This window comes from Microtus pennsylvanicus, chromosome 7 (assembly GCF_037038515.1).
Source record: "Microtus pennsylvanicus isolate mMicPen1 chromosome 7, mMicPen1.hap1, whole genome shotgun sequence".
NCBI lineage: Eukaryota > Metazoa > Chordata > Mammalia > Rodentia > Cricetidae > Microtus > Microtus pennsylvanicus.
Genome location: NC_134585.1, coordinates 3587396 through 3611856, shown reverse-complemented (window position 1 = coordinate 3611856; position 24461 = coordinate 3587396). Strand labels below are relative to the sequence as shown.

The following is a 24461-nucleotide window of genomic DNA, read 5'->3' as shown; positions in this document are numbered from 1 at the left end:
GTCTGCCGCAGGGACAGGAGAGGGGAAGGCCTCTGGGCTGCTGCTGCTGAATCAGGTCATCCCGGCAAAATCCCATCCTGCCCCTAAAGTGCAGAGCAACACGGCCGTGAAGCGGAATCTCATTAAATTCCTTCAGCTTTAAAATAACTCTCGGGGCCTTGGCAGGGCTGTTTGGAACACGCCAGAAAGCTGGGAGGAGCCCCTTCTGAGTCAGGTTCGAGCCAGCTGCAGGACACTTCCCGCCCCTCGCCACTCACGCCCTTGACAATCTGGTAGTTCTCACTGCTCCTCTCCCCGTGCGGCTGCAGAAATCCCTCCTCATCCGAGGGCCGCTGAGGACACAGAAGACAGAGTCATCCGGGTCCCTCACTTTGGGGCACCCTGTTTGGCTCCCAGAAGCCAGCTCACCTCCTTCTTGTCCTTGGTGGCGCCCGCCTCCCCCTCCTCGCCCTTGCCGCTGCCTTTCTTGTCCACCCACAGCTCCGACTTCTCCACCATCGTCCGCAGCCGGTCCAGCTCTGACTTGATCACCTTATAGTTCTCCACATCCTGGGCTGAGATCAGCAGCTGGACCTGCACAGGGAGGGTGTAACCAGGCTCATGGGGCATATGTCCCCACATCTGCTGTCATGCAGGGAGCTACAGTGCCCTCTCTAGACCAGGACCCCACCCAAGCGTCACGTCCACTCCACCTGTTACAGACCCCTCCCCTCCAGGAAGCCCGTACTCCCCGCCCTGTGCTAGCACATGGACTGGACGTGGTTACTGAGATTCGGGTCACCCACCACTGTGACCTGTCACTGGGCCACTCAGATGCCGAACAGGCAAGGGGAAGCGCTGTTGGGTCACTGAACCCTGAGTGGAGAGACCCAAACTCTAAGGACCAGGGCCTGCACTGGTTCCTCCTCCCTCTCCCTGGGCCCAAGCCTCATGGCCTCTTCTCACGTGGGGCTGGGAGGGTGCGCTGGGCCATGTTCTTTTCTCATGCAGGGCTGAGGGGGCGTCACGTTACTGAGGGAGTTGGGGAATTCTGGGAGAATTCTGGAGAATTGAATGTGAGCTGGTGCCAAGGACCAGTTCATGGGCGCTTGCTAAATGCCTGCCCTGATCAGCAGGCATCTCGCGGGAGGCTGTCAAGGGGCCATGATGCCACAGTGACAGACACCAGGCAGCTCAGTGAGGGAAGCCTGCAAGCCAGACTCGGTAGGGGATGGTGAGGCTGGATCCTCCCCTGCAGGATCTGAGCAAGGCTAAGTCCTTAGGTGAGCCCACTGTCCCTGTCAAGCAATGAGCAACTAGATCCCTGTGCCCCTCACCTGCTTGAAGGTGTGCATGGCCTCCTGGCGCTGGCTGAAATGCTTGAAGAGCAGTTGCAGGGCGCCGGAGACGAGAGGCGCGTAGTCGTGCATGGTCAGATGCAGCAGCACACGCAGGAACATGCGGCCACCTTCATCGTCCACTTCTAGCATGCTGCTGGTCTTCCTGCCAGCACGGGTGGGCAGGAGTGGGAGCCAGTGACTGAGGGCATGGGTGTGCTCTGCCACTGTAGCAGAACCACATCCCGGGTACCACTCGTTCACCGCAGCTGCCTTTCCCGCCCGTGCGCAGAGAACCCCCACCAAGGGATCCTCAGGACAGCCCCAGCCCAGACCCGGATCGCAGGAACCTTTCATGTGATCCACAGCCTCCTCCCACACACATACAGAGGATACCAGCTGAGCCTGGGGGATTGCTACCAGTAAAAACCAGATATTTCTGCATCACCTCAGGGTTGTAATGACAATTGTGAATTACCATTTATGTTCGCCGCGAGCTGGAGTCACGCTGCTAATTACACCCACCCGTGCAGCTGCTACTTAACGCGCTAACAAAGAGCCACATACGTAGCTGCTACTTCCGATTCATTTGCTTCAGCATTTTGATAACTGTTTCAAGGCATTTTTCCTTGTAAATTTGTGAGCTTTATTTTATGAATCTATTCTGTACTATTACTAACGTGTTCTAGTTTATCTTTTGAGACAGGATCTCATGTAGCCCAGGCTGGCCTCAAACTCACTCTGCAGGGAAAGGTCCCCTTTGGGCTTCTGGTCCATCTGCCTCCACCTCCTGAATGCTGGGGTTACAGGTGTGCAATGCCACACCTGGCCTATGCGGTTCGGGGGATTGAACCCAGGACTTAGGATTGCTGGAAAGCACTCTACCCACTGAACCCGATTCCCAGCGACTATCTCATGAAGACAGCGGAGTTCGGAGAAGAGATCCACTGAGTGCGGGAGATGCTGAGGAAGGCTGGCGCCCAGGGGCGGAGGCTCTCAATGACTCATCCACTCCAGCACTGAGGGGTGGGGTGGGGAGCACCACGCTGCACCCCCATCTCACCCTGCTGTGAGACAGGACAGCTGCCCTGCACCAAGGTGGGGAAGCTACCAGGATGGCTAGGACCTGGATTTACCCTATGCCCTCTATACCGTAAGGATGGTATAGTCAGGGAGGGTCAGAGCCTGTAGCGGGCGAGGGTCTTCTGGGGGACACAGTGGAGGCAATGACCAGCCTCAGCCTCAGGAAACCCAGGTTGTCCAAATAGGACAACCTGTCCCCAACCCTGAACCTGAGCCCACCTCAACCCCAGCCTCACCCTACTCCAAACATGGCCTCTGCCTGCTCCCCGATGCGGTCCAGATTCATGTTGGCAGCTGTGGAAAGAATGACAGACGTGGGCTAGAGAGAAACCAGGTATGGGGGGGGGTCCCAAGCAGCCCAGACGCTCCGCAGTCCCTTCTGCTTGTCCCCCTCTTTGTGAGGGCACAGAGCTTCCAGACTGGGAGCATAGGGCAGGAAGCTTAGCAGCCCAAGGAAGCCCAGACCCTGGCCAACTCCTGGTAGGATATGACCAGGACCTTAGTCAAGTCCTGGCTTCCACACTGAGGAAGGGTCCCTCCCCTGATCCTCACTGAGGCTTCCACACTGAGGAAGGGTCCCTCCCCTGATCCTCACTGTGGCTTCCCCACTTGGGAAGGGTCCCTCCCTGCTCCTCACTGAGGGCATCAGAGGGACAATGGAATGCATTTGGGGAGCCGCAGACAGCGGTGGTGGCAGGAGACAGGGGAGGCAGGAAGCAAGGCTCACTGGTGGAGTCGAAGGCGGGTGCTGTGCCGTCTGCCCCACTGTCCTGCATGGGAAACACCTCCACAAACTCCTTCTTGAAGACTGACAGCAGGTAAGAGATACGGTAGTCCAGACGCACATTGAGGATGAACTGGACAGACAGACAGACGATGTGAAGACCAGTCTCCCCGGGAGCCCTGCTGCTCCAAGACGGGGTGAGGGGGCCCCAGAACGGGCTCTAGCACCCCACCACTCAGGATGCTCCAAGGCACTGGGACAGTAGTCCTCTCCCTGGCTCCTGGCCCAGTGATGGTCACCTCCTCTCAGCATGGGGCAGTGAGCCCCTCATCTGCTGCTCCGTCCCCACACACCCTAGGCCAGACAATGACTGGACACGCATAGAGATTTCCCAGGTCAGCTGGCCAAACTGTCCTTCCAGCTACTCTGCCAACGGCCCTCTCCAGGAGGGAGAACAGAGGTACAAAGACAGGGTTTGGGGACCCGTGACTAACCTGTCTTCACAGGACAGAAACCCTGCAGTGTTCACTCTGCCACCCTCATGTCCTCTGGTCACAAGGACCTCATCATTAATCCCTCTATAGGGAGCAACATGTCTGTGTGGGGCTCAAGTCCCCACGTAATGTCAGTGCTGCTGGTCTAAGAAGCTTGAGGACCAGTGGAGTGAGCTAGATAACACAGCAAAACCCTGTGATCCTGAACACCAAGGGCCCTGCCCTGGGACCTCCCACCCACCTGCCCAGCACCTGCAGGATCTCCAGGATCTTCAGCTTGGTCTCCATCACCACAATGTCTTCATTATCCTCAAATTTGCTTCTGTCCAGCGGCTCAGGGACACCCGCTCCGGAAGGCAGGCTGGAGGCACCGAAGACAGACTGCTTGCGGCTCAGCACCATCGTAGACATCATGTGTCCCACGCCCTGGATGGACCTCCGCACGTTCTTTCCTGTGGGTCACAGAAGGGGTCACGGGGGTCTCTGCTGTGGGACAAAGGCTAAGAAGGGACAGGGTCAATCCAGGCAGGCTTAGGGCGGGGGGAGGGGTGCTTTACACCGAGTCTGGGAAAACAAAAAGCAAGTGGGTAGCGTGGAGATGAGTGAATTCTGTGTGAACTCTGTGTGAAGCTGAGGGCCACAAGAAAGTGTGAGGGACTGCGGGGACACTGTGCCAGCAAGGCTGAAACCAGGGACCAGACCCCAGCATGGTTCAGATGACTGTGTCCTGGGTATCAGGGAGGCTGCAGACAGAGAGCTCCTGTCCTCTCCACACCCTTCCCACACGGTGATTGGGCTGCACCCTACTCCACTCTAAGGCTAAGCAAGACCCCAGAGTGTCAGGGCACCTGGGCTGGAGGATGGAGGGGGCTGGTGGCAGGGCCAGGGGTACCAGGAAAGAACTGAAGGGGGCCACGCCTCACCACCGGGCTCCTCGTAGGCCTGCAGCATGGCCGGGGGTGCCTGGACACAGTCAATGATGCCCAGCAGAGTGCGTGTGAGCCGCAGCAGCTCGCTGAAGCTGTAGAAGCCGAAGTAGATGAGATTGTGCGCCAGGCTGACCACCTGTGGAGGGGTGGGGCCAGGTGAGGGTGAGCAGAGCCATGGCTTTGTGGAGGGAACAGACCAAGGCATACAAACGTGTGGCTGGGGGCAGGGGGGTAAGTAGAGCCGGTGCCCGCAGTGACAGTGGGGTATGTGGTTTTGTGGGAACAGATCAACACATCCAGAGGTGTGGCTTTGTGGGGTTAGAACAGTGTACTGGGGGCCATGGTTTTCAAGCTGGTGATTGTTCAAGGGGAGAGTGTGGCTGTTGGGGTCCAGACAGGATGGAGAAAACCATTATGTAGGGATGTCCGGAGGATGGAATTCCCAGAAGGGCAGTGCCCGGGAAAGGCAGCCCCTGGCTGATGGGTTGAGTGGACTCAGCCTAGCCGCTCTCTTCTGGGGCACTGAACTCCGGGGAATCTGTCCACTGGGGGCTTCAGCTATCTACAAGATTCTCAGGTAGGTGAGGGCACCAGGAAAACGGGGTCATGGAACCTACAACCCATCCCTGGATGTAGACCAAGGCCCAGGGAGGTGCAAACCACAGCCCACTACCCGCCAGCCCCACACCCACGGCCCATTACCCGCCAGCCACACCCACGGCCCACCTCAAAGGTGAGTGTGTTCTTCTCCTCATTGGCAAAGGGCACGGCCTCGCTGACCACATTGTTAAGGTAATCTTCCACAAACTCCATGGTGCTGGCAAATTTGTTTTTCTTGTCATCTCGGGAGGCGTTGAGATTGGAGTCATAGCTAGAGATGAAAGGAGGGGGCATGAGGGTCCTGTGCCCCGCCCCACCACCCTGTGCCTCTCCCCTTGACCCACCCTCCAGACTCTCACTCCTTGATTGTGATGGCCGTGGGGATCTCTGTCCAGAGGCGGGCAAACTTGACGGGTGTCACCAGCTCCTGGGGGTCACGGTCCACGTGCACATGCAGCATCAGGTGGCAGAAGGAGGCCCGCAGGTCGAAAGGCAGCATCTCATCCGCCATGCACAGGAAAAGCAGGTCCACACCCAGCTGCTTGGAGATCTCGTCGATGGCCAGATACTGGCGGTCCAGGCACATGCGGGCAAAGAGCTTCAGCTGGTACCTGCAGGACACAGTGGGTAAGAGAACAGCGCTGGGCCAAGGGCAGCAGGCAGCTGTTGGCCCTGGTGAGGGCTCCACAGAGAACCAACACCTGACAGGAGGACCTCTCTCCCCCTCCTGGTAAAGGAGGCAGATATTTTCTGACTCAGCTAGGGCAGGAAGCAGGTGGCTGGGAGAACGGGAAGAGCCCACTAAGCCAAAGGTGTGCGACAGAGATGAGAATGGTAACAGAAGCTTCGCTCTGGGTGACGTCACATCTTCCTCCTCTGCACACTGCGTTACCCTCGGGTCCTGGAGCCAGGCCACCCTGGGTGTGCACCGTGGTCATACCCCAGGAGAGCCCGGCCACCCTGGGTGTGCACTATGGCTCATACCCCAGGAGAGCCAGGCCACCCTGGGTGTGCACCGTGGTCATACCCCAAGAGAGCCCGGCCACCCTGGGTGTGCACCGTGGTCATACCCCAGGAGAGCCCGGCCACCCTGGGTGTGCACCGTGGTCATACCCCAGGAGAGCCCGGCCACCCTGGGTGTGCACTATGGCTCATACCCCAGGAGAGCCCGGCCACCCTGGGTGTGCACCGTGGTCATACCCCAGGAGAGCCCGGCCACCCTGGGTGTGCACTATGGCTCATACCCCAGGAGAGCCAGGCCACCCTGGGTGTGCACCGTGGTCATACCCCAGGAGAGCCCGGCCACCCTGGGTGTGCACCGTGGTCATACCCCAGGAGAGCCCGGCCACCCTGGGTGTGCACCGTGGTCATACCCCAGGAGAGCCCGGCCACCCTGGGTGTGCACCGTGGTCATACCCCAGGAGAGCCCGGCCACCCTGGGTGTGCACCGTGGTCATACCCCAGGAGAGCCCGGCCACCCTGGGTGTGCACCGTGGTCATACCCCAGGAGAGCCCGGCCACCCTGGGTGTGCACCGTGGTCATACCCCAGGAGAGCCCGGCCACCCTGGGTGTGCACCGTGGTCATACCCCAGGAGAGCCCGGCCACCCTGGGTGTGCACCGTGGTCATACCCCAGGAGAGCCCGGCCACCCTGGGTGTGCACCGTGGTCATACCCCAGGAGAGCCAGTCCACCCTGGGTGTGCACCGTGGTCATACCCCAGGAGAGCCCGGCCACCCTGGGTGTGCACTAAGGCTCATAGCCCAGGTAAGGCCTTGCAACCTCTCTGCTTATTTCCCAACTTTACAGGGTCAGTGCTCCCCATTGCCCAGGGTACCGGGTGTGAGTGGTGCCCTGAGAATGGCCTTCAGTACCCAAGCACAGCTTGCAGTTAGCCAGAGCCTTCTGTGCCACCATGGAAGACATGTCTGGGTCGGGTGTGGTAGCTCACGCCTATGATCCCTGCCTGAGGAGGATGAGGCAGGAAAATGCCCTCGAGCTTGAGAACAGCCGGGGCTAAAGAGTGAGACACTGTTTCAAAAACAAAAAAACAGGCCGTGGTGGCACGCGCCTTTAATCGCAGCACTCAGGAGGCAGAGGCAAGAGGATTTCTGTGAGTTCTAGGCCAGCCTGGTCTACAGAACAGTTCTAGGACAACTAGGGCTACACAGAGAAGCCCTGTCTTGAAAAACAAGCAAAACCCAAACGAACTAAAATACAGGCCAGGTGTGATAACTCATGCAGAGGCAGGAGGACTACCATGAGTTAGAGGGTATCCTGGTCTACACAGTAAGACCGTGTCTCAAAAAAATAAGGGAACTGAAGAGATGGCTCAGTGGTTAAGAGCAGTGGCTGCTCTTCCAGAGGACTCAGGTTCGATTCCCAGCACCCATGTGACAGTTCACAACTGTCTGTAACTCCAATCCCAGGGAATTCAATGCCTTCTTATGGCCTCCACAAGCACAAGGTGTGTACAATATACACAAGCAAAACATCCACATGAAAAAAACATAAAATAAAAAAGTAATCAAGAGCCGGTCAGATGCTCAGTGGCAATGGGTGCTTGCTGCCAAGTCTGAGAACCTGAGTTCAAACCCAGGAACCACCCCTGTTCTTATGTGGAGAAAGGCTTTGTTAGGGCCAGAGGGTGAGGGCCAGGCCTGCACAGGCAGAGGCCCTGACAGCACTGGAACTCAAGGGGAGGGGCTGGGGTCCCCCGCCCCCGCCGGCACCTGTAGTAACTGAGCACGTTCTCGTCATGCGCGTTGCCTGCCCGCGCCTCCTGGGCCAGCTGCCTCACACTCTTCTCATGGTGTTCATTGTTCCTGTCGGTCCACGTGAGCCACACTTCCTCTTCCGAGTACTCAATGCTGAGGTACTCGTGAGACTGGGCCATCTCCTTCACGGGCCGCAGCCTGCAGCCAATACCACGGTCAGGGGAGCACCTCTGGCCACCCAGAGCCCTGACACCCCTTATTTTTTTTTGTGTGGCACAGGTTCTCCCCATATCTAACCCAGGCAGGCTGGGCTCCAGGTGCCCATGCCACCTTGTGTGGAGGACAAGCTGGAGCTTTTCAGGGCGGGGCTATGGCTCATTCCCCCCAGCCTCCCACACCACCCAACACACCCTGTGCCAGGCACCAAGAACAGGGATGCCACCACGAGCCTGAACCCCAATGAGCCCTGGGGATGGGGTGCCACTCACTCCGTCTGGATGAGAATGTCGCTGTTCTTGGGGTCCAGCACACACTTGCAGATGAGTTCCTGGGTGACAGGGATGGCGATGTGGTTGGACACACACAGGTCTGAGAGGTAGTCCAAGAACCTGAGAGGACAACAGGGCCGGCAACAGTCTCAGCAGCTGCCCTGGAGGTCAGCAGCTGCCCTAGAGGTCAGAAGCCTAATCGCCCTCCTTCCCAACTCTCCAGGGGCAGCAGCCCATGGCACCTCCCCAGACAGGGCAAAGAGATGAAGTCCGGGGTTGGGGAAGGCACAGGCTAAGGTTGACATTCAAAATATTTAACAACCAGTTCAAGCAGGTACTGAACGACTCAGTCGCCAGGAGGGGTCTGGGGTCTCCATCTGTATGGGAACTAGTGTCTGTCGTGGCTACACTGAGCCAAGTCTGAGTGGTGTTATCCATTTGTTTGTGTCCCGTGCCCCGCCCCCTCTGGCACTGGAGGCAGAGCACACAGTGCAGGTATCCGGCAGCTAACAACCAGCGCCAGAAGACAGCACGGTGGTGCACGCTTTTAACCTCAGCACTCGGGAAGCAGAGGCCAGCCTGGTCTACATAGTGAGTTCCAGGACAGCCAGGGCTACATAAAAAACCAGGGCTGTCTCACAAAAAACCAGGGCTGGAGAAATGTCACTGGTTGCTCTTCCAGAGGTCCTGAGTTCAATTCCCACAACCACATGGTGGCTCACAACCATCTATAATGGGATCTGATGCCCTCTTCTGGCATAAAGGTGTACATGCAGATAGAGCCCTCATATATAAAATACATCTTAAAGAAACCAAAAGCCCAGCAGCGGGGCTGGAAGGAGGCACAGGACAGGCAGGGCGCAGTGGGGCACCTGGGCTCTCGGTTCTTGCGCACGAGGCTGACGAAGGTCTCCACCTCCGTCTTGGTAATATGCTTCTCCAGCAGCTTCCGGTTGTTGTGTAGCAGGGCAGTGATGGTGTCCTCAGCCAGGATGTCATAGCCGATCTGTGACTGCATCATCCCAAACTGCTTGGCAATGTGCTCCTGGAGAGAGGCAGACGGGCGGGGCGTCACTAGGGCTGTGGACGAGGGACGAGGCTGCTCTGCTGCAGGGCCTTGACCCCCCCCCACACCCCAACTTCCAGATCAGGACCAACACAGGCAGGGGCCCTGACTGAGCTGCATGAAAGCCTGGCATTGCCTCCTGTGTAGCTGGGGTGACATCCAGTCCTCCTGCCTCCGTGTTAAGATGCTGGGATAGTGAGCATTTGCCACTGTGCCCAGTTCACATGGTGTTGGGAATGAACCCGGGGGTTGAGCCATGCTAGGCACACGCTCTACCAACTGAGCCTCCTGTTGCCTCTGTCCACCTAACCTCTCAGCCTTCCCTCTGGAGCCCAGGAACCCTAGACCTGACCCATCTTTGTGACGGGACTGAAGCGGTCTCCAAGCAGCAGGGAGCCTGCAGGACAGGTCACCCCTAAGATAAGAGCAGTTATCTAGGTGGCAAAGCTACACCCTCGACCAGATTATCTGTAATCTATTGTTGGGCCTGAGCTGAGTCACCAGGCAGGCCCAGCTATGGCCTTTGTCCCAGTTCCTCCTCCACTTAAACCTAGAGCTCAGCTTGGCAGAAAGAAACAGACTTAGGGGGTCACTGAACCCTTTTATCTATCTTCCGTCCTAATGAGGCCACATTGACTATGTCTGTCTGTCTGTCTCTCTCTGCTTTTGACCATCGCTGGTCTCTTTAATAACAGAATAATAAATCATTGAATCTAGCTTGTCAAGGCTGCCAGAGCCAAGCATTTCTTTTAAAAATCTCCAGTTAGGACTTTGGTGAACTAGACGGAGTCTGTGCCCTAAAGAAAAGGGCAGAGTTAAGGCCAGGAGGCCAGGCTTCTGCCCTGTGCTGTTATCTCATGGGCACAAGTGAGCGTCTCTACACCATAGAGAAAACGGATCTGAAAAGCCCATTTCAGGCGAGCGTGGAAGCCGCAGTCACAGCAGAAGGGCATCTTGTCTTTACATGAGCTGTGCTCAGGACCTTGTCTGCCTAGAGAGACTGGCTACATGGTACAAAATAGTGAAAACATGGTTCAAAATGAAGAATTTTAGGCTAGATGGTGGCACGCCTTTAATCCCAGCACTCAGGAGGCAGAGGCAGGTGGATCTCTGTGATCTATATAGCGAGTTCTAGGCCAGCCAGATCCACATATGAGACCCTGTCTCAGTAAACCAAGAAAAAAAGAGGAAGAGGAAGCAGTAGTATTTTAAGATGGCAATGGCAGCCAGGTGGTGGTGGTGCACACCTTTAATCCCAGCACTAGGGAGGCAGAGGCAGGCGGATCTCTGAGTCCAGCCTAGTCTACAAGAACTAGTTCCAGGACAGGCTCCAAAGCTACAGAGAAACACTGTCTCAAAAACAAAAAAAAACAAAAAAAAAAGAAAGAAAGAAAGAAAGAAAGAAAAAGACAGCAACAGCAGAGCCCAGGACAGCCTGGGGTAAGCACCCAGCCACACAAGCACCCCAGAAGCCAGCCCCACCATCTGGTGCCCTCCTCTACCCAGGGCTGCCAGCCTCTGTGCCCAGTGAGGAGCGAAGGCAGGGTACACGCCCAGCAAGGGTAGTCTTGTACCCACCTGGTTCTTGCGGTAGTCCTCCTGGGAGTGCCGCAGCACCCGATAGCAGAGGCGGAACATGTACTGGTAGGGGGCATTCTTCTGGTCGGACAGTTCCTCCAGCCGCACCAGCGGGCCTTCACCCCCCTTGTCACGGAACGGAGCCTTCAGGATGCCGAAGATCTGAGGGGTGTAGAGAGTGATAGGGACTCTCCCATCCCACCTGCACCCCGCCTCATCCCGGAACCCCAACCCTGGCTGACTCCATCCCAGAGTGTCCTGTCACAGGAGCCCAGAGCTGTCCAGCTCGGCAGGACTCCAGCCTCTATGGGCTTCAGTATAATGAGGGCCACAGTTTTGCAGGAGGGGGTCAAATGAGGCGATTCCTATAGGGTGCCCATGGCTCAGATACATCTTTCGTCCAGTGCTGGGGATGGCATGTAGGCCCTTGCCTTGAATATGCTAAGTGCGTGCTCTCCCACTGAGCCAAATCCCTACCTCCCCACTGGTGGGTCTAAGCAAGGACTTCCTTCCTAATCCATACCCTGAGCCCCTCACTGGTAAACTCTAGCACTTACCACTGATCTATGCTCTCAGTTCCTCACCGATGTATGCTAGACAGGCACTCTCCCGCTGAGCCACGCCCCTCCACGATCCCCCTTCAGTAGAAGCTCCTAGAGAGCGCACACACCTGCTTTAGTATGTTCTGTTCCCGCATCAGCTTCTGCCGCTCTCGGTTGGGCTTGGTGACCATGATGTCCAGGACATTCTGCCCATTGTTGGGAACATCGCTGACAAAAAACACCAGGTCCTCCAGCAGCTGGATGACAAACCTGGTCGAGGGCAACACAGGAAGCAAGTATGATGTGCTGTGGGCAGCTCCCCAGGGCCCAGCCAACATGTGCCCACACAGGCTAGCAGCTCTCTCCGGATCACTCACCGGTACTGCTGCCAAGCCCAGCATTAGCCCAGCTCCCACCAAACTGCTCTTAGGAAATGCCTCACACCCTACCTTTCCTGGACCCCAAACTGCCCCAAGAAAACAGAGCTCAGAACATTGCAGAAAGAGCTGGGCAATGGGGACTGGGGGCAGTGAGTCTGCTATGAAGGGATCTGCAGTGTCCGGATTCTACCACTCAAAGCTATGTGACCCAGAGGACATCTGACTCCTCCGAGCCCCAGTGGCCCCATAAGGCTACTTCTGGGATGATGTAAGCAGTGAGACTGGCTCCCCACGCCAGGATGCAGTGCCAGCCTGGTTCCCTGGTTCTTGCCCTCCTCTGTGGCCCTAGAGAGGAACTCAGTCATCTGCCCTGCTCCATGGTCTCCTGCTGCCCCCCACAATTCCATCCCCTGCTGTGGAATAGTTCCTTAACTATGTAAAGATGTGTTTAACTATGAAGAGGTGTTACATCTGAGTGTTACATTTGTTTATACTGCATTTCTTTAACTATGTAAAAAGGCGTTACATTTGTTTCTGCTGCATTTGTGTAACTATGTAAAAAGGCGTTACATTTGTTTCTGCTGCATTTGTGTAACTATGTAAAGATGTGTTACATTTGTTTCACCATGCCTGCCTAAGGCACCTGATTGGCCTAATAGAAAGCTGAACAGCCAATAGCTAGGCAGCTGAAGGATAAGTGGGGATGGCAGGCAGAAGTAGGAATCTGGGCTCCAGAGATGAGAATGAAAGAGAAAGAGAGAGATGCCTGGGGCCAGACAGACAGACACAGAGGAAGCAGGAAAGAGGGACATACAGAATGAAAGGTAAGAAGCCCCAAGGCAAACGTAGATGAAGAGAAATGGATTAGATTAAGCTATAAGAGCTAGTGGGACAAGCACAGGAAAAATGTTTAAAAACAATAGTCTTTAAAGAGTAAGTAATAGGGCTGGAGAGATGGCTCAGAGGTTAAGAGCATCGCCTGCTCTTCCAGAGGTCCTGAGTTCAATTCCCAGCAACCACATGGTGGCTCACAACCATCTGTAATGAGACAGAATACTGTATACATAATAAATATTTAAAAAAAAATAAAAATAAGCCGGGCGATGGTGGCGCACGCCTTTAATCCCAGCATTCGGGAGGCAGAGGCAGGCGGATCTCTGTGAGTTCGAGACCAGCCTGGTCTACAAAGCTAGTTCCAGGACAGGCTCCAAAGCCACAGAGAAACCCTGTCTCGAAACACCAAAAAAAAAAAAAAGAAAGAAAAAGAAAAAGAAAGAGTAAGTAATAGCTTGGCGGTGGTGGCCCACGCCTTTAATCCCAGCACTCGGGAGGCAGAGGCAGGTGGATTTCTGTAAGTTTGAGGCCAGCCTGGTCTATAAGAGCTAGTTCCAGGACAGGAACCAAAAAGCTACGGAAATTCAAAAAAAAAAAAGAGTAAGTAATATAAAAGAAAAAAGCCACGTAAAGATGGGAAATACACAGGGAGTCTAGATCCTGTATGGTGTTGTGATTGTAAAAGGAACTGCTGAATGAAACCAGCCTAGATACTTTAAGGATGTCTTAACTTTAAAATGGAAGTCAGAAAATGCACTGTGTTGGAGGAGAGGTTATGTTCTTGTTTCTATAGGAAACAAAACCCTGTGGATTCCTTCAAGATTAATAGAGACCAGGTTTGATCACAAGATATCTCCTGAAAATCTTGGCTACAAACATAAAGAAATAAACTAAGAAACTACAAGACGGATGATCTATTTACAGATCCCTCTGCATGGCCACAGTCTGAGACTGACAGCAAATGCTACAACTAGTTTTCCTAGGGCCTGACCATTATCTCAATCTTCTCAGGGTCCCCTAAAGATGTCACTGTCCCCAGACAACAGGAAGCAGTCTAGAGAACACGAGACCCATATTCCCAAGAGGTAAAGTGGGTGGGTTTTGGTCATTTGAGGGGATATAATGTTTGTGATTGTTTAGGGGGGTATAGGAATACAGGATCAAAATAACCATTAATCTCAAATGTTTACATTGGCATGGGTTTTGGTATATTGATATAAATTTAAAGTTACTTTTGTTATGCTGTATGTTTCTACTCTAGGGTATTGGGTCCATGCAGCTCATTTAATAATGTAATGTATAATTAAAAATTCAGATTAGTAGTTAGTCACCTATAACAATCAAACTTGTAGTTATATTAGCTATGTTTTCAAGGTTAAACATATATATTTTAGATAGGTGATCTTCAAATGCTTCAGAGAGCTACGGAAAATGTCATTTAAGATGTTTAATAACATGGCTTTTCGTGACAGTGAGACATGTCTGCTCCTGACAGTACCAATTTACTTCAGAAAGAATGATGGGTGGGGGGCTGGAGAGATGGCTCAGAGGTTAAGAGCATTGCCTGCTCTTCCAAAGGTCCTGAGTTCAATTCCCAGCAACCACATGGTGGCTCACAACCATCTGTAATGGGGTCTGGTGCCCTCTTCTGGCCTGCAGGCAGACATACAAACAGAATATTGTATACATAATAAATAAATAATTTAAAAAAAAAAAAAAAGAATGATGGGTGGGCTGGAGAGGGCTCAGCGGTTAATAGCACTGGCTGCTCTTCCAGAGGTCCCGAGTTCAATTTCCAGCAACCACATGGTGACTCACAACCATTTGTAATGAGATCTGGTGCCCTCTTCTGGCGTGTGGGCATACATGCAGACAGAACACTGTACACATAATAAATAAATCTTAAGACAAAAAAGAATGACGTGCATCAAAGAACCTCCATATAGTTTGTTTTCATTGTGGCAAAGCCAGCCATTTGGACAAGAAACTGTGTTGCAGAATTTCCTGCTGGCCTGGCACCAGAGAGTTAGCAACTAGCACCAATCCCCGCTGGGCCACACCTGGCCTAGCTCTGGAGTTAGCACACAGCCCTAATCCATCCTTGTGTAACAGATACCTTTTGTTGCCCTATGTGAATCTTGTCTGAGTGTTTCCCATGGATACAAAGCCTATGCAAAACTTGATTAGGGGCAACCCGGAAAACCACGGTACCTCCTGAAGAAGGTATTCGCACCAGGCATGTGGGTTTGGAAGCTTCATTCAGGTTGTTTTGAGCATAGGGAAATCAACTGGCAGAAGTGTAAATATGGGAAAAGTAAAAATGCCCTGGGCAAAGGGAAAGTGCTTCAGTCCACTGAGGCTGGGGACCCCTGCGGCCACAAAGGCTAAATTCATTCCCAAAGTGTCTCTGAGTCTTAATTTCATGGACCTGTGTGAACCCATACACTCACACCACAACATCTGCAGCACAAGTCCTTGCCTTGAGTGCTGACAGTATGCTGTACAAACTGGACAGGCAGGACACAAAGGAAAAAGATGTCAAACTTTGCCAAAAACAAGGCTGACAGTCCTTCAAAATTCCTGCTTCATAAAAAGGTCTCAAATATTCTAGGCCTGTAGACCAAAGATGGATGCCCTAATGCTGCAAAGGAACCTTGGGTGACTGTCCAGGCAGCCAGCTGTCTCTGTCATTTCCACAGTTTTGGAAGTTGCTTGCACTGTACTTCCTGTTTACCAGGTAATATATCCTCCTGGGGTGTTTGATGAAGTCGAAGACTAGATTACATGCTGAAGAGTGTTTCTTTAACTATGTAAAGATGTGTTACATTTGTTTATGTTGAAGAGTGTTTCTTTAACTATGTAAAGATGTGTTACATTTGTTTATGTTGAAGAGTGTTTCTTTAACTATGTAAAGATGTGTTACATTTGTTTATGCTGCATTTCTCTAATTATATAAAAATGTGATACACTGCCTGCCTAAGGCACCTGATTGGTCTAAAAAGAAGCTGAACGGCCAATAGCTAGGTAGTAGAGGGATAGGTGGGGCTGTTGGGCAGAGAATAAATAGGAGGAATCTAGGCGCAAAAGAGAACTAGGGAGAAAAAGAGGAAGACACCTGAGACCAGTCAGCCAGGCATCGAGCAAGCAGGGAAGCAGGACATGAGGCAAAACAGATGAAGAGAAAGAGGTTAAAGTCACAAGAGCTAGTGTGAGAAGCCTAAGATAAAACCACACATTCATAACGAATAGTAACTTTCCATGTCGTGATCTGGGAACTTCTGGTCCAAGAAATCCCGCCCCGGCCCCCTCCCAACACACCTGCGGTCGTTCTGGCTAATGAAGCCATCGTTGAGTTTCTCCACAGCGCTGGCCAGCATGGAGCTGGCATCATTGGCAAAGTCCAGGTCACGAATCTCAGACACGGGCACCGACACAATGGCAAAGGCCTCCTTGTCTTCCTTGGTGGGGCACGTGCCCAGCTGTAGAGACAAGGGTCAGCAGGGTGCCAGGGACCCTCCAGCAGGACCCAGCCCCACACACGAGGTTCCGCACCATGAGCCGGATAGGCCGCTCCTCTTCCACATCGATGGGCGCATTGGTGCTCTGGATCCACGTGTTGGTGCAGAGGTGCCGCAGCCGCACATAGGAGTTCCTGGTAAGAGGACACAGAGCTAGTGAGGGAGGGTGCTACAGACGGCAGGCACTCTCGGCTCACCAGTCCCCAACACCGTCCGCTTGCTCTGCTCTCCACGGTGTGGGCTCTGAGGATGGGTGAGCCCCGGTCCTACTGTGCACTCTCCTGCACACAGACCATGGTGTACCCCTAAACCAATGTGTGCTGATGGGCAAGGGGCCAGCATTCACCTGAATAAACCAAGCCCCCAGGAAGTGTCAGGTTAGAGACTAGGGGCTAACGGTTCCTCCATTATTCCCCAGAAATCCTAGTGGCAGACCTTGCTGTTCCCCTTTATAGATGACGGACTGAGGCGGCATGGTGGACGCATCTACCTGAGGTCTCGTGGCCAGAAAACACTGAGGCCTGGATGACTCGGGGTTTTTTGCTTCGAGGCATGCACATGTGTGTACTTGAGTGCCTGTGTGTGCTCAGAACTGGAGGTTAGCATCAGGCCATTTCCTCCACAGCCCGCCATCTTTTATATGGAGGCAGGGTCTCTTGTTGAACCAGGAACGCGACATGTTGCAGCATCTAGCTAGCCGTGCCAACTACGGAGATTCCCAGTCAGCAGGCCTCACTCCCACCCAGCATCCAGACTCTGGTCCTCACGCTTGGGCAGAAAGTGCTTTATCCGCTGAGCCATCCCTACACCCCTGTGATGTTTTCTTCATTTCTCCTGCAGCCCTGGCTTCAAGCTCACTACACAGTAGAGGAGAATAAGATGGTCCTCCTGCCCCCATCTCCGGCATGCCAGAATCACAGGCGTGAGCCGCCGCTCGGGGTCTACAGTACTAGATACTGAGCCCAGGCCTTCATGCCTTCTACCAGCCAAGGCGCAGCCTAGGTCACAGGAATGTGACACCCTGCATTCTCAGAGTTGGTGGAACCTTACAGGTGTGGCAGCCTGACCTCCCAGACAGCATCTGGGTTCTCCAGGTGCCTGGCTGCAACAGACCAGTTCACGCTTTGTGCTTGAGTACAATCAGAGGGTGCTCTTTCATTCCCAGCTGCCCAGGCCTGAATAATCACATAGAAACTATTAACTACAACACTGTTCAGCCTATTAGCTCAGGCTTCTTGTTAACTAACTCTTACATCTTAAATTAACCCATTTCTATTAATCTGTGTATTACCACAAGGCTGTGGCCTACTGGTAAGGTTCCAGGCTGTCTGTCTCCTTCAGTAGCTATGTGGCATCTCCCTGACTCCACCTACTCTCTATATACGCCTTGCGGCCTGGCTATATTCTGCCTGCCATAGGCCAAAGCAGCTTTATTCATTAACCAATAAAAGCAACACATACACAGAAGGACCTCCCACAGCACTCGAGCGCCCACTGGCCTGGGCCAAGAGGCTGAGAAGCAGCTCTGTAATAAAGACAGGGCAGACCCCAGTGCAGCAAAGGAGGCTGTGCCTGCACACAAGCCACAAACAGCTCTCGGAACAGCAGACCCAAGAGGTCCCAGGAACAAAGGGCCTCAGGCAGATGGCGCACACCTACCGGGGCACCAAGGAGTCAGTTTTCTGCAGCGTGGTGGGGTCCAACTCAAACAGAGAGGCAATGTCGTTGCCGTGTGGCACGGCTACCAGGCGGTACTTGATCTTCTCGCCTGCATTCCTGCGGCCTGTGCGGCCCTGGGCCCCCTGGGAGGAGGACCCCCGGGTCAGGCAAGATCCCACCTACTTCCTAGGTTGCTTGGCCTTGCGCCTCCTGTCCCACACCACTACCGCCCCCCCACCCCCTCACCCCGCCACTCCCCCCCCAGCCCGGGCAGCCGCCCTGCTCCACTCCTCACCGGTCCTGCTGCTGCTTTGGGATCTGAGGCATCCCCTTTGTAGCTGGGGTTTTCCTGAACAGAGGCGCAAGGTGAGGGGGATTACTACGCTGTCAGCACACCCCCCCCAAACACAGGATCAAACTCAGAAGGCACCCCAAGATAGTTAGCCCAGGTCACAAGACTCCCGGAGGAGCTGTGCAGAGAGCCCCTCATGGTCGCTTCTCCATAGGCACACACATGAGCAAGGTGCACATGCTTCCCGTGTCCCCAGCACACACAGACGCCATGCCCATGTGTGAGCAAGCATACACAGGCTCCCTGTGTCCCCGGCACACACAGACGCCATGCCCATGTGTGAGCAAGCCTGCGCATGCTTCCCGTGTCCCCAGCACACACAGACGCCATGCCCATGTGTGAGCAAGCATACGCAGGTTCCCTGTGTCCCCGGCACACACAGACGCCATGCCCATGTGTGAGCAAGCGTGCGCATGCTTCCCGTGTCCCCAGCACACACAGACGCCATGCCCATGTGTGAGCAAGCGTGCGCATGCTTCCCGTGTCCCCAGCACACACAGACGCCATGCCCACTCCACCCCTCGCTCACCTCGGCAGCCAGATAATTGCCTGTGGCCAGGTGCTTGAACCGGTACAGACCGTTCCAGTGTCCCGCGCCTCCTCGGCACGGGTCGTGGTGGACCACCTGGGGACAGGTAAGGGTGAGGTGGGGAGGACTGAAAGGGAAGCCCAAACCCTGGGAGGCCTGTGGGGATCGAAGTGCCCAGTCCTCCCTGGCCTCTTGGCGATGGTGGGGCCAGGGGAAGGATGGGACAGACATTCCACCCTCGCGGGTAGGGAAGCGAACACGGTGTGGGCTCTGACCTCCACCTCCCAGAGTGCGTTGGAGCTGGTGGCTGAGGTGGCCGACTGGCGCAGCGTGGTTCGCAGGAACACCTGCAGCTTGCCCTTGTACTCATCGCAGGTGAGGAACTTCTCCTGCTCCGCGTGGAACAGCCGCACCACGTCTCCCTGGGGGCGGGGGCGGGGTCAGACTTCAGTCACACCCCCAGGCTCAGGGTCCCCCAGATGCGGCCTGCCACGGGGAGGGGGGACTGTGCGCAGCCCTCTACCCCAGGTTTCCGTACTCCAACCCTCCTGGCACCTCCTCCCTCCTGGCACCTCCAAAGGCCTCTGTCAGGAAGGCAGGAAGGACTCCCTATTCTCAGGCTCCCAGCGTAGGGCCGCCCCCTCTCTCTAAGCCCCCACCCACCGCTTCTTTTATTCTCTGTGGCAGCTGGAGGGTGGTAGCCATGGCTTGTTCACCTCCAGACCTTAGACAAAAACTGGGTTTGAATCTTGCTCCCCAATACTGTGAGGGGTGGGATACTTTTGGAAAGGGGGTTTCTTTTTTGTTTGTTTGTTTTGTTTTTTTCAAGACAGGGTTTCTCTGTGGTTTTGGAGCCTGTCCTGGAACTAGCTCTTGTAGACCAGGCTGGTCTCGAACTCACAGAGATCCGCCTGCCTCTGCCTCCCAAGTGCTGAGATTAAAAGGCGTGCGCCACCACCGCCCAGCTGCAGGAGAAGGGGTTTCGAGACAGGGTTTTTCTGTAGTTTTCTAAGCCTGTCCTGGAACTAACTCTTATAGACCAGGTTGGCCTCGAACTCACAAAGATCAGCCTGCCTCTGCCTCCCAAGTGCTAGGATTAAAGGCGTGAGCCACCACCACCGCCGCCGCCCAGCTTGATATATTTCTTATTTGTCTGTGAGCCTCAGCTGTGCCTTCTACAGAATGGAGCCACTCTGGCTTCCGGCAGAAACTATCACAAGGTTTGATGGAGTACCGCTGTGCTACCCAGGCAGAGAAGGGAGGCATCCTGCCAAGAGCCACGCAGCCGGAGCAAGTGGGAGAGTCCCTGCCTCTATCCCAGGGCCCACACCTTAGTCCCGCCTTCACACTTGCTCCCACTGCGGGCGGCCACGCAGCAGGTTCTCGGAGCATGGCTGTCTTCCTGCACTGAACCTGGCTCTAGACGCAGTGCTCAGGGGACCCTCAGGTGGACACGGAAATGAGCTATGCATCCGCACCCAGACTGCATCAGCCCCTACAGCAGAACCCAGAAACACTGTGTGGCCGGTGCAGGGAAGGCACAAACAGGTGGGCTTTGAGGAGAGCACCTTGCTTCTAGCCTGCCTGGAGCCTAACCCAACACCATGACAGCCTCGCCAGATCTCACAGGGAATGGCAGAGAGGGGCCCGAAGCGAGCCTGTCTAATACACGCTGCCCAGAGCGGGGACTAGCATGTGTCACTGGGCAGCTTTGGGGAGGGGCACTGGGCTGAGCTGGGCTCTGGCTGACGCCTGGACAACATGAAGGTTCCATGAACAGAGGGAGAAAGCCTTTGAGCAACCCAGGCTGATGGGGGCAGCCAGGGCAATCAGAGCGATGAGGGAGCCATCTTGGAAGGAAAGGGGTGAAGGGCGCCCCTGGGGCTTCTGAGCAGGGAGCAGGCTGGCCTCCTCATGGTACCTGCTTTGAGGCCTCGCACCCTCACAGCCCCCCAAGACTATTCTAGCTGGGGTGCTTCACTCTTCATTACCCCATCCCTAACCTGTCTCTCCATCAGAAGCTTGGCTTTTAGATTCTCGTTCTCCCCTGTGCCTCAGTATTCACTACAGGGGCACTGGCTGCTCTGCCTGCTGGGCCAGCCCCTCCCTGGCCTGGCGGCCACCTCCTCTCCCAGTGTACACACTGGCATGTCTGGGGACAGGGAAGAGGCACCAACCCCCATGGCAGGTGGGCAGGCACCAGCTCCTGGCAGCAGGCAGAAACAGCCTTTTCTTGCCAAAGAAAGCTTAGGGCACAATAAGGGGCCCACAGAGTAAAAGTCAGAGACAGGAAAGGGTGCTCCACGGATGTAGCCACCCTGAGGTGGAGGACAGGGTAGGGAGGTCTCTGATGTTTCTCTGCAAGAAAAGAAAAGAAGGACAGCCAAGGGGGGGACGAGATAGCTGGACACATGGGGGACTTCTGGGGGCAGAGGGAAGCTGAAGAGAACAGAGCTGTCATTTGACAGCTGGGAGGGACTTGAACTTACCCCCTTCAACACCTCCTCCAGGTGGTCCCGGAACTGCATGAATAGATTGATCTTCCAGCTGGTATTGCAGTTGACAGAGTTGACCTGCAGGGGGGCGGGCAGGCTGGTGACACAGCTGAGCTGCCAAGCGTGGCCAGCGCTGAAGACCAAGGAGGAGGAAGGGAGAGGGGAAGGGAAAGGGGGAAGCCAGCCCAGCTCCTGTTGTGGCTCTGGGTGCTTCCCGAAGCCAAGATGCCAGACCCTAGCCAGGACCCTTGTGGCAACTGGCCAGTGGAGTGAAGGATGAGACTGAACGCTGGGAGGCAGAGCAGGGAAGCCGTGAGGCCCAGGGTTCAGGGCAGCACCAGAGGCAGAGAGGTGTGGAGAGGAACGCACACACGCACGCGCGCGCGCACACACACACACACACATACACACACACACACACACACACACACACACACACACACACAGCTGGGGATCGGGCTCAACCCCGGGACACGCCCCTCATCCAGCTCACCTCCTTGCAGCCAGCGTTGTCACTAAGCTCATAATTGCTGGCATGTAGCGGCTGCCCTGCGTTGACAGGATTCAGGATCACCTTGTCCCCCACGACCACCTTTGGGACAGGACAAAGTGAGGTGAGAATATTAAAAACATTTTCCAGCAGGGTCTCCGCCCTCTGCTCAGTCATGCGATCCCTCTGCCCAGCCCCTTCCTGCCCTGGTCAAGTGCTCACATTGTCCCCATTGCTCCGCAGCTTCCAGAAGGGCTGGATGAAGAGCCAGGAGCCCTCGTTGCCTGTAGCATCCAGCGTTACCCGCATGGCGTTTTTCTCCAGCAGTGCCGGCAGCCGCTTGTTCACTGTCAGGTACTTGTTGCTTTTCATGTGAAGGAGCTGAGGCAGAGGTGCGGCGGGAGTGAGGCCGCCAGGCCCTCAGGGGGGAGGTCACACAGGACGTCAGACACACTGTCACAGGCTGACACGCACTGACACACGCACACCTTGTCAAAGTGCAGCTCAGGAGACGACCCGCCAAGCACGCACCTCCATGAAGAAACAGAAATTATGCACATTTTAACCCGAGTCATTGCTTCTCAGACACAGTCCAGGATGACCTGGGAGTTCTGACCCTCCTGCCTGCGCCCCTCAGTGTTGGTTTGCAGAGATCCACCTACCCCGTTTATGAGACTCCAGGGTTTAGCCCGGGCTTTGCGCTCGCCAGGCAAGCACACTGTACCAAGTAAACTCCATCTACAGCCCTAGCTAATCTTACACAGAATCTTACAATCCCACAGGCAAACAATGAAGAGTTAAAGTCTTAGGTGGGCTGAGAGGCTTGGCACAGAAAAGCTGACTTCACGATAATGCCAGTGGACTATTAGGGCTCTGGTTAGAGGATTGGTACATCTCCCAGTGGCATCTACACTCTGAGATGGCAGACATGCAGATGGAACCTCCCAGCCCCTTTCCGTCTGAAGCCCAAGCACACTGTACAGACTTCTAGAGACTTCAGAAGTTCTGGCTAAAGGAACAGCTCTGCTTCTGAAGGTGCCTGTCTGCTTTTGTTTCCACGTTACCTCCGTCACCCTCATCTAACAAACGCTGTCACTGGCTGCTTTAAGATTTGTTTATTTTTATTTTACACGTAGAAAGGTATTTCCTGTGTGCATGTATATACATTGTGTGCATGCAGTATCCACAGAGGCCAGAAGAGGGCACTGGATCCCCTGGAACTGGAGTTAGGCAGCCCCATGTGGTAGCTGGCAATCTAACTTGGATCCTCTGCAACCACTGAGCCATCTCCAGCCCGACTGGCTTGTTTACCAGTGAAGTAAACAGGGAGTTAAGGAATTTGAGGTCACCACACTATTGAGATCAGAGCCTAGCTAAGTATGCACTCATGACCCTGAGCTAAAAACACTCCCCTGGGCACAGTACAGTATGGAAGTGCAGTTGAAAAGGTGGTAGCAGCCATCCACCAGAAATATCATCACACACACACATTCACTCACACACACTCATCCACACAGATATACACACATACATACATACACACACACACACAGAAGGGCAGGGAATGCTCTACACCAAGGCCACACCTGGATCACGCTGCCGTACTTGACCACGTCACCGTGAACCTTCTTGTTCTCCGTGTCATTCTGCTTCTGCTCCATCTGGGCTGCATGCTGCAGACACGGGGGGGGGGGCACCCTCAGAAACTGCTCCAGAGGAAGATGACGCCACCATGCATGTGTGTGTGTGTGCACAAACACACACACATACCACACACTCACCCACCCATCCTTGGCCCTGTCTCTGGTGCTGCATCCAGGGGCCTTCCCTCCTCCCACTAAGGCCTCAAATGCAGAGGACGGCCAGCAGGCGATCTCACGGCTCACCATGGCCAAGAAGTCTGATCCCACCCTGAAGGGCACCTTCCACGAGGACCCTGAGCTCTCATGCCTTTGACACATCCAGCGACTTAAGCCTGTGTCCACTCCTTACCCCCATTCTTCAGACTAAGCTGGGCAAAGGCCACTTGCCATCCCTCCCCGACCCCTCCAGAGATCCCTTCCCTGATGCTGCTCCAGCTCAGATGGCCTCAAGGATAAGTAAGCTCCATTTCCTCTTAGGGGAGCCCCTATAAACTGGGCCATCAACCCAGACCCTTGCTGAAGAAAGGCCTCCTCCATCAGACAAGCACACTCTGAGGACAGCGGCCCCTCTGCCCTTTCCTCCCGCTCTGGGCTGTTGGGTCTAGGGTAAATCAAGCCAGGGCTGCAGAGGCTGCAGGGGAGCTATGCGTGTGCCACGTGATCCTTCAGAGCTACAGTGTGAGGCTCTGACTCAGGAGTGAGCCCAGGGTCTCAGCCCCAACTCAGTCTACAGTGGCTGTAGAGAGGAAGCTGGGGATAGCCCACCCTGAGACCAGAGCTCAGACAGTCCCTTCTGCCCTCCCTCCACAGCCCGGTCACAGCTATTCCAGTCCCACGGCCCCAGGGCAGGGGCCTCAGAGGCTCGTCACAGCTGCTACCCCTACGGTCGGTGTCCGCACTGGGCCACACCTGAGCTATGCTCAGAGGACATTCCGTGTGTGTGTCCACCAGGCCAGTGCCACAGCACTATGCCTGTGCCCAAGAAGGAGAGTCAGGGTCCTAGGGGTTGCCTCGGCTCAACCAGA

General features: G+C 55.0%; 1 protein-coding gene across 1 annotated transcript in view; it reads right to left on the bottom strand.

The window, feature by feature from the left end:
- The window catches only part of Itpr3 (inositol 1,4,5-trisphosphate receptor type 3), a 78699-nt gene that overhangs the window by 25438 nt on the left and 28800 nt on the right, over window positions 1–24461 (bottom strand). Inside the window, exons 4-27 of the mRNA XM_075979648.1 lie at window positions 23380–23466; window positions 22016–22174; window positions 21797–21895; window positions 21298–21381; window positions 19084–19230; window positions 18809–18904; window positions 18223–18276; window positions 17928–18070; window positions 16303–16402; window positions 16069–16229; window positions 11665–11806; window positions 10995–11156; window positions 9223–9395; window positions 8351–8470; window positions 7878–8060; window positions 5506–5757; window positions 5273–5417; window positions 4541–4682; window positions 3870–4069; window positions 3127–3256; window positions 2636–2693; window positions 1317–1482; window positions 409–573; window positions 258–332 (exon numbers count right to left, since the gene is read on the bottom strand). Coding sequence (XP_075835763.1) covers window positions 258–332; window positions 409–573; window positions 1317–1482; window positions 2636–2693; window positions 3127–3256; window positions 3870–4069; window positions 4541–4682; window positions 5273–5417; window positions 5506–5757; window positions 7878–8060; window positions 8351–8470; window positions 9223–9395; window positions 10995–11156; window positions 11665–11806; window positions 16069–16229; window positions 16303–16402; window positions 17928–18070; window positions 18223–18276; window positions 18809–18904; window positions 19084–19230; window positions 21298–21381; window positions 21797–21895; window positions 22016–22174; window positions 23380–23466 — 3243 coding nt within the window. The remainder of the gene's footprint in view (window positions 1–257; window positions 333–408; window positions 574–1316; window positions 1483–2635; window positions 2694–3126; window positions 3257–3869; window positions 4070–4540; window positions 4683–5272; window positions 5418–5505; window positions 5758–7877; window positions 8061–8350; window positions 8471–9222; window positions 9396–10994; window positions 11157–11664; window positions 11807–16068; window positions 16230–16302; window positions 16403–17927; window positions 18071–18222; window positions 18277–18808; window positions 18905–19083; window positions 19231–21297; window positions 21382–21796; window positions 21896–22015; window positions 22175–23379; window positions 23467–24461) is intronic.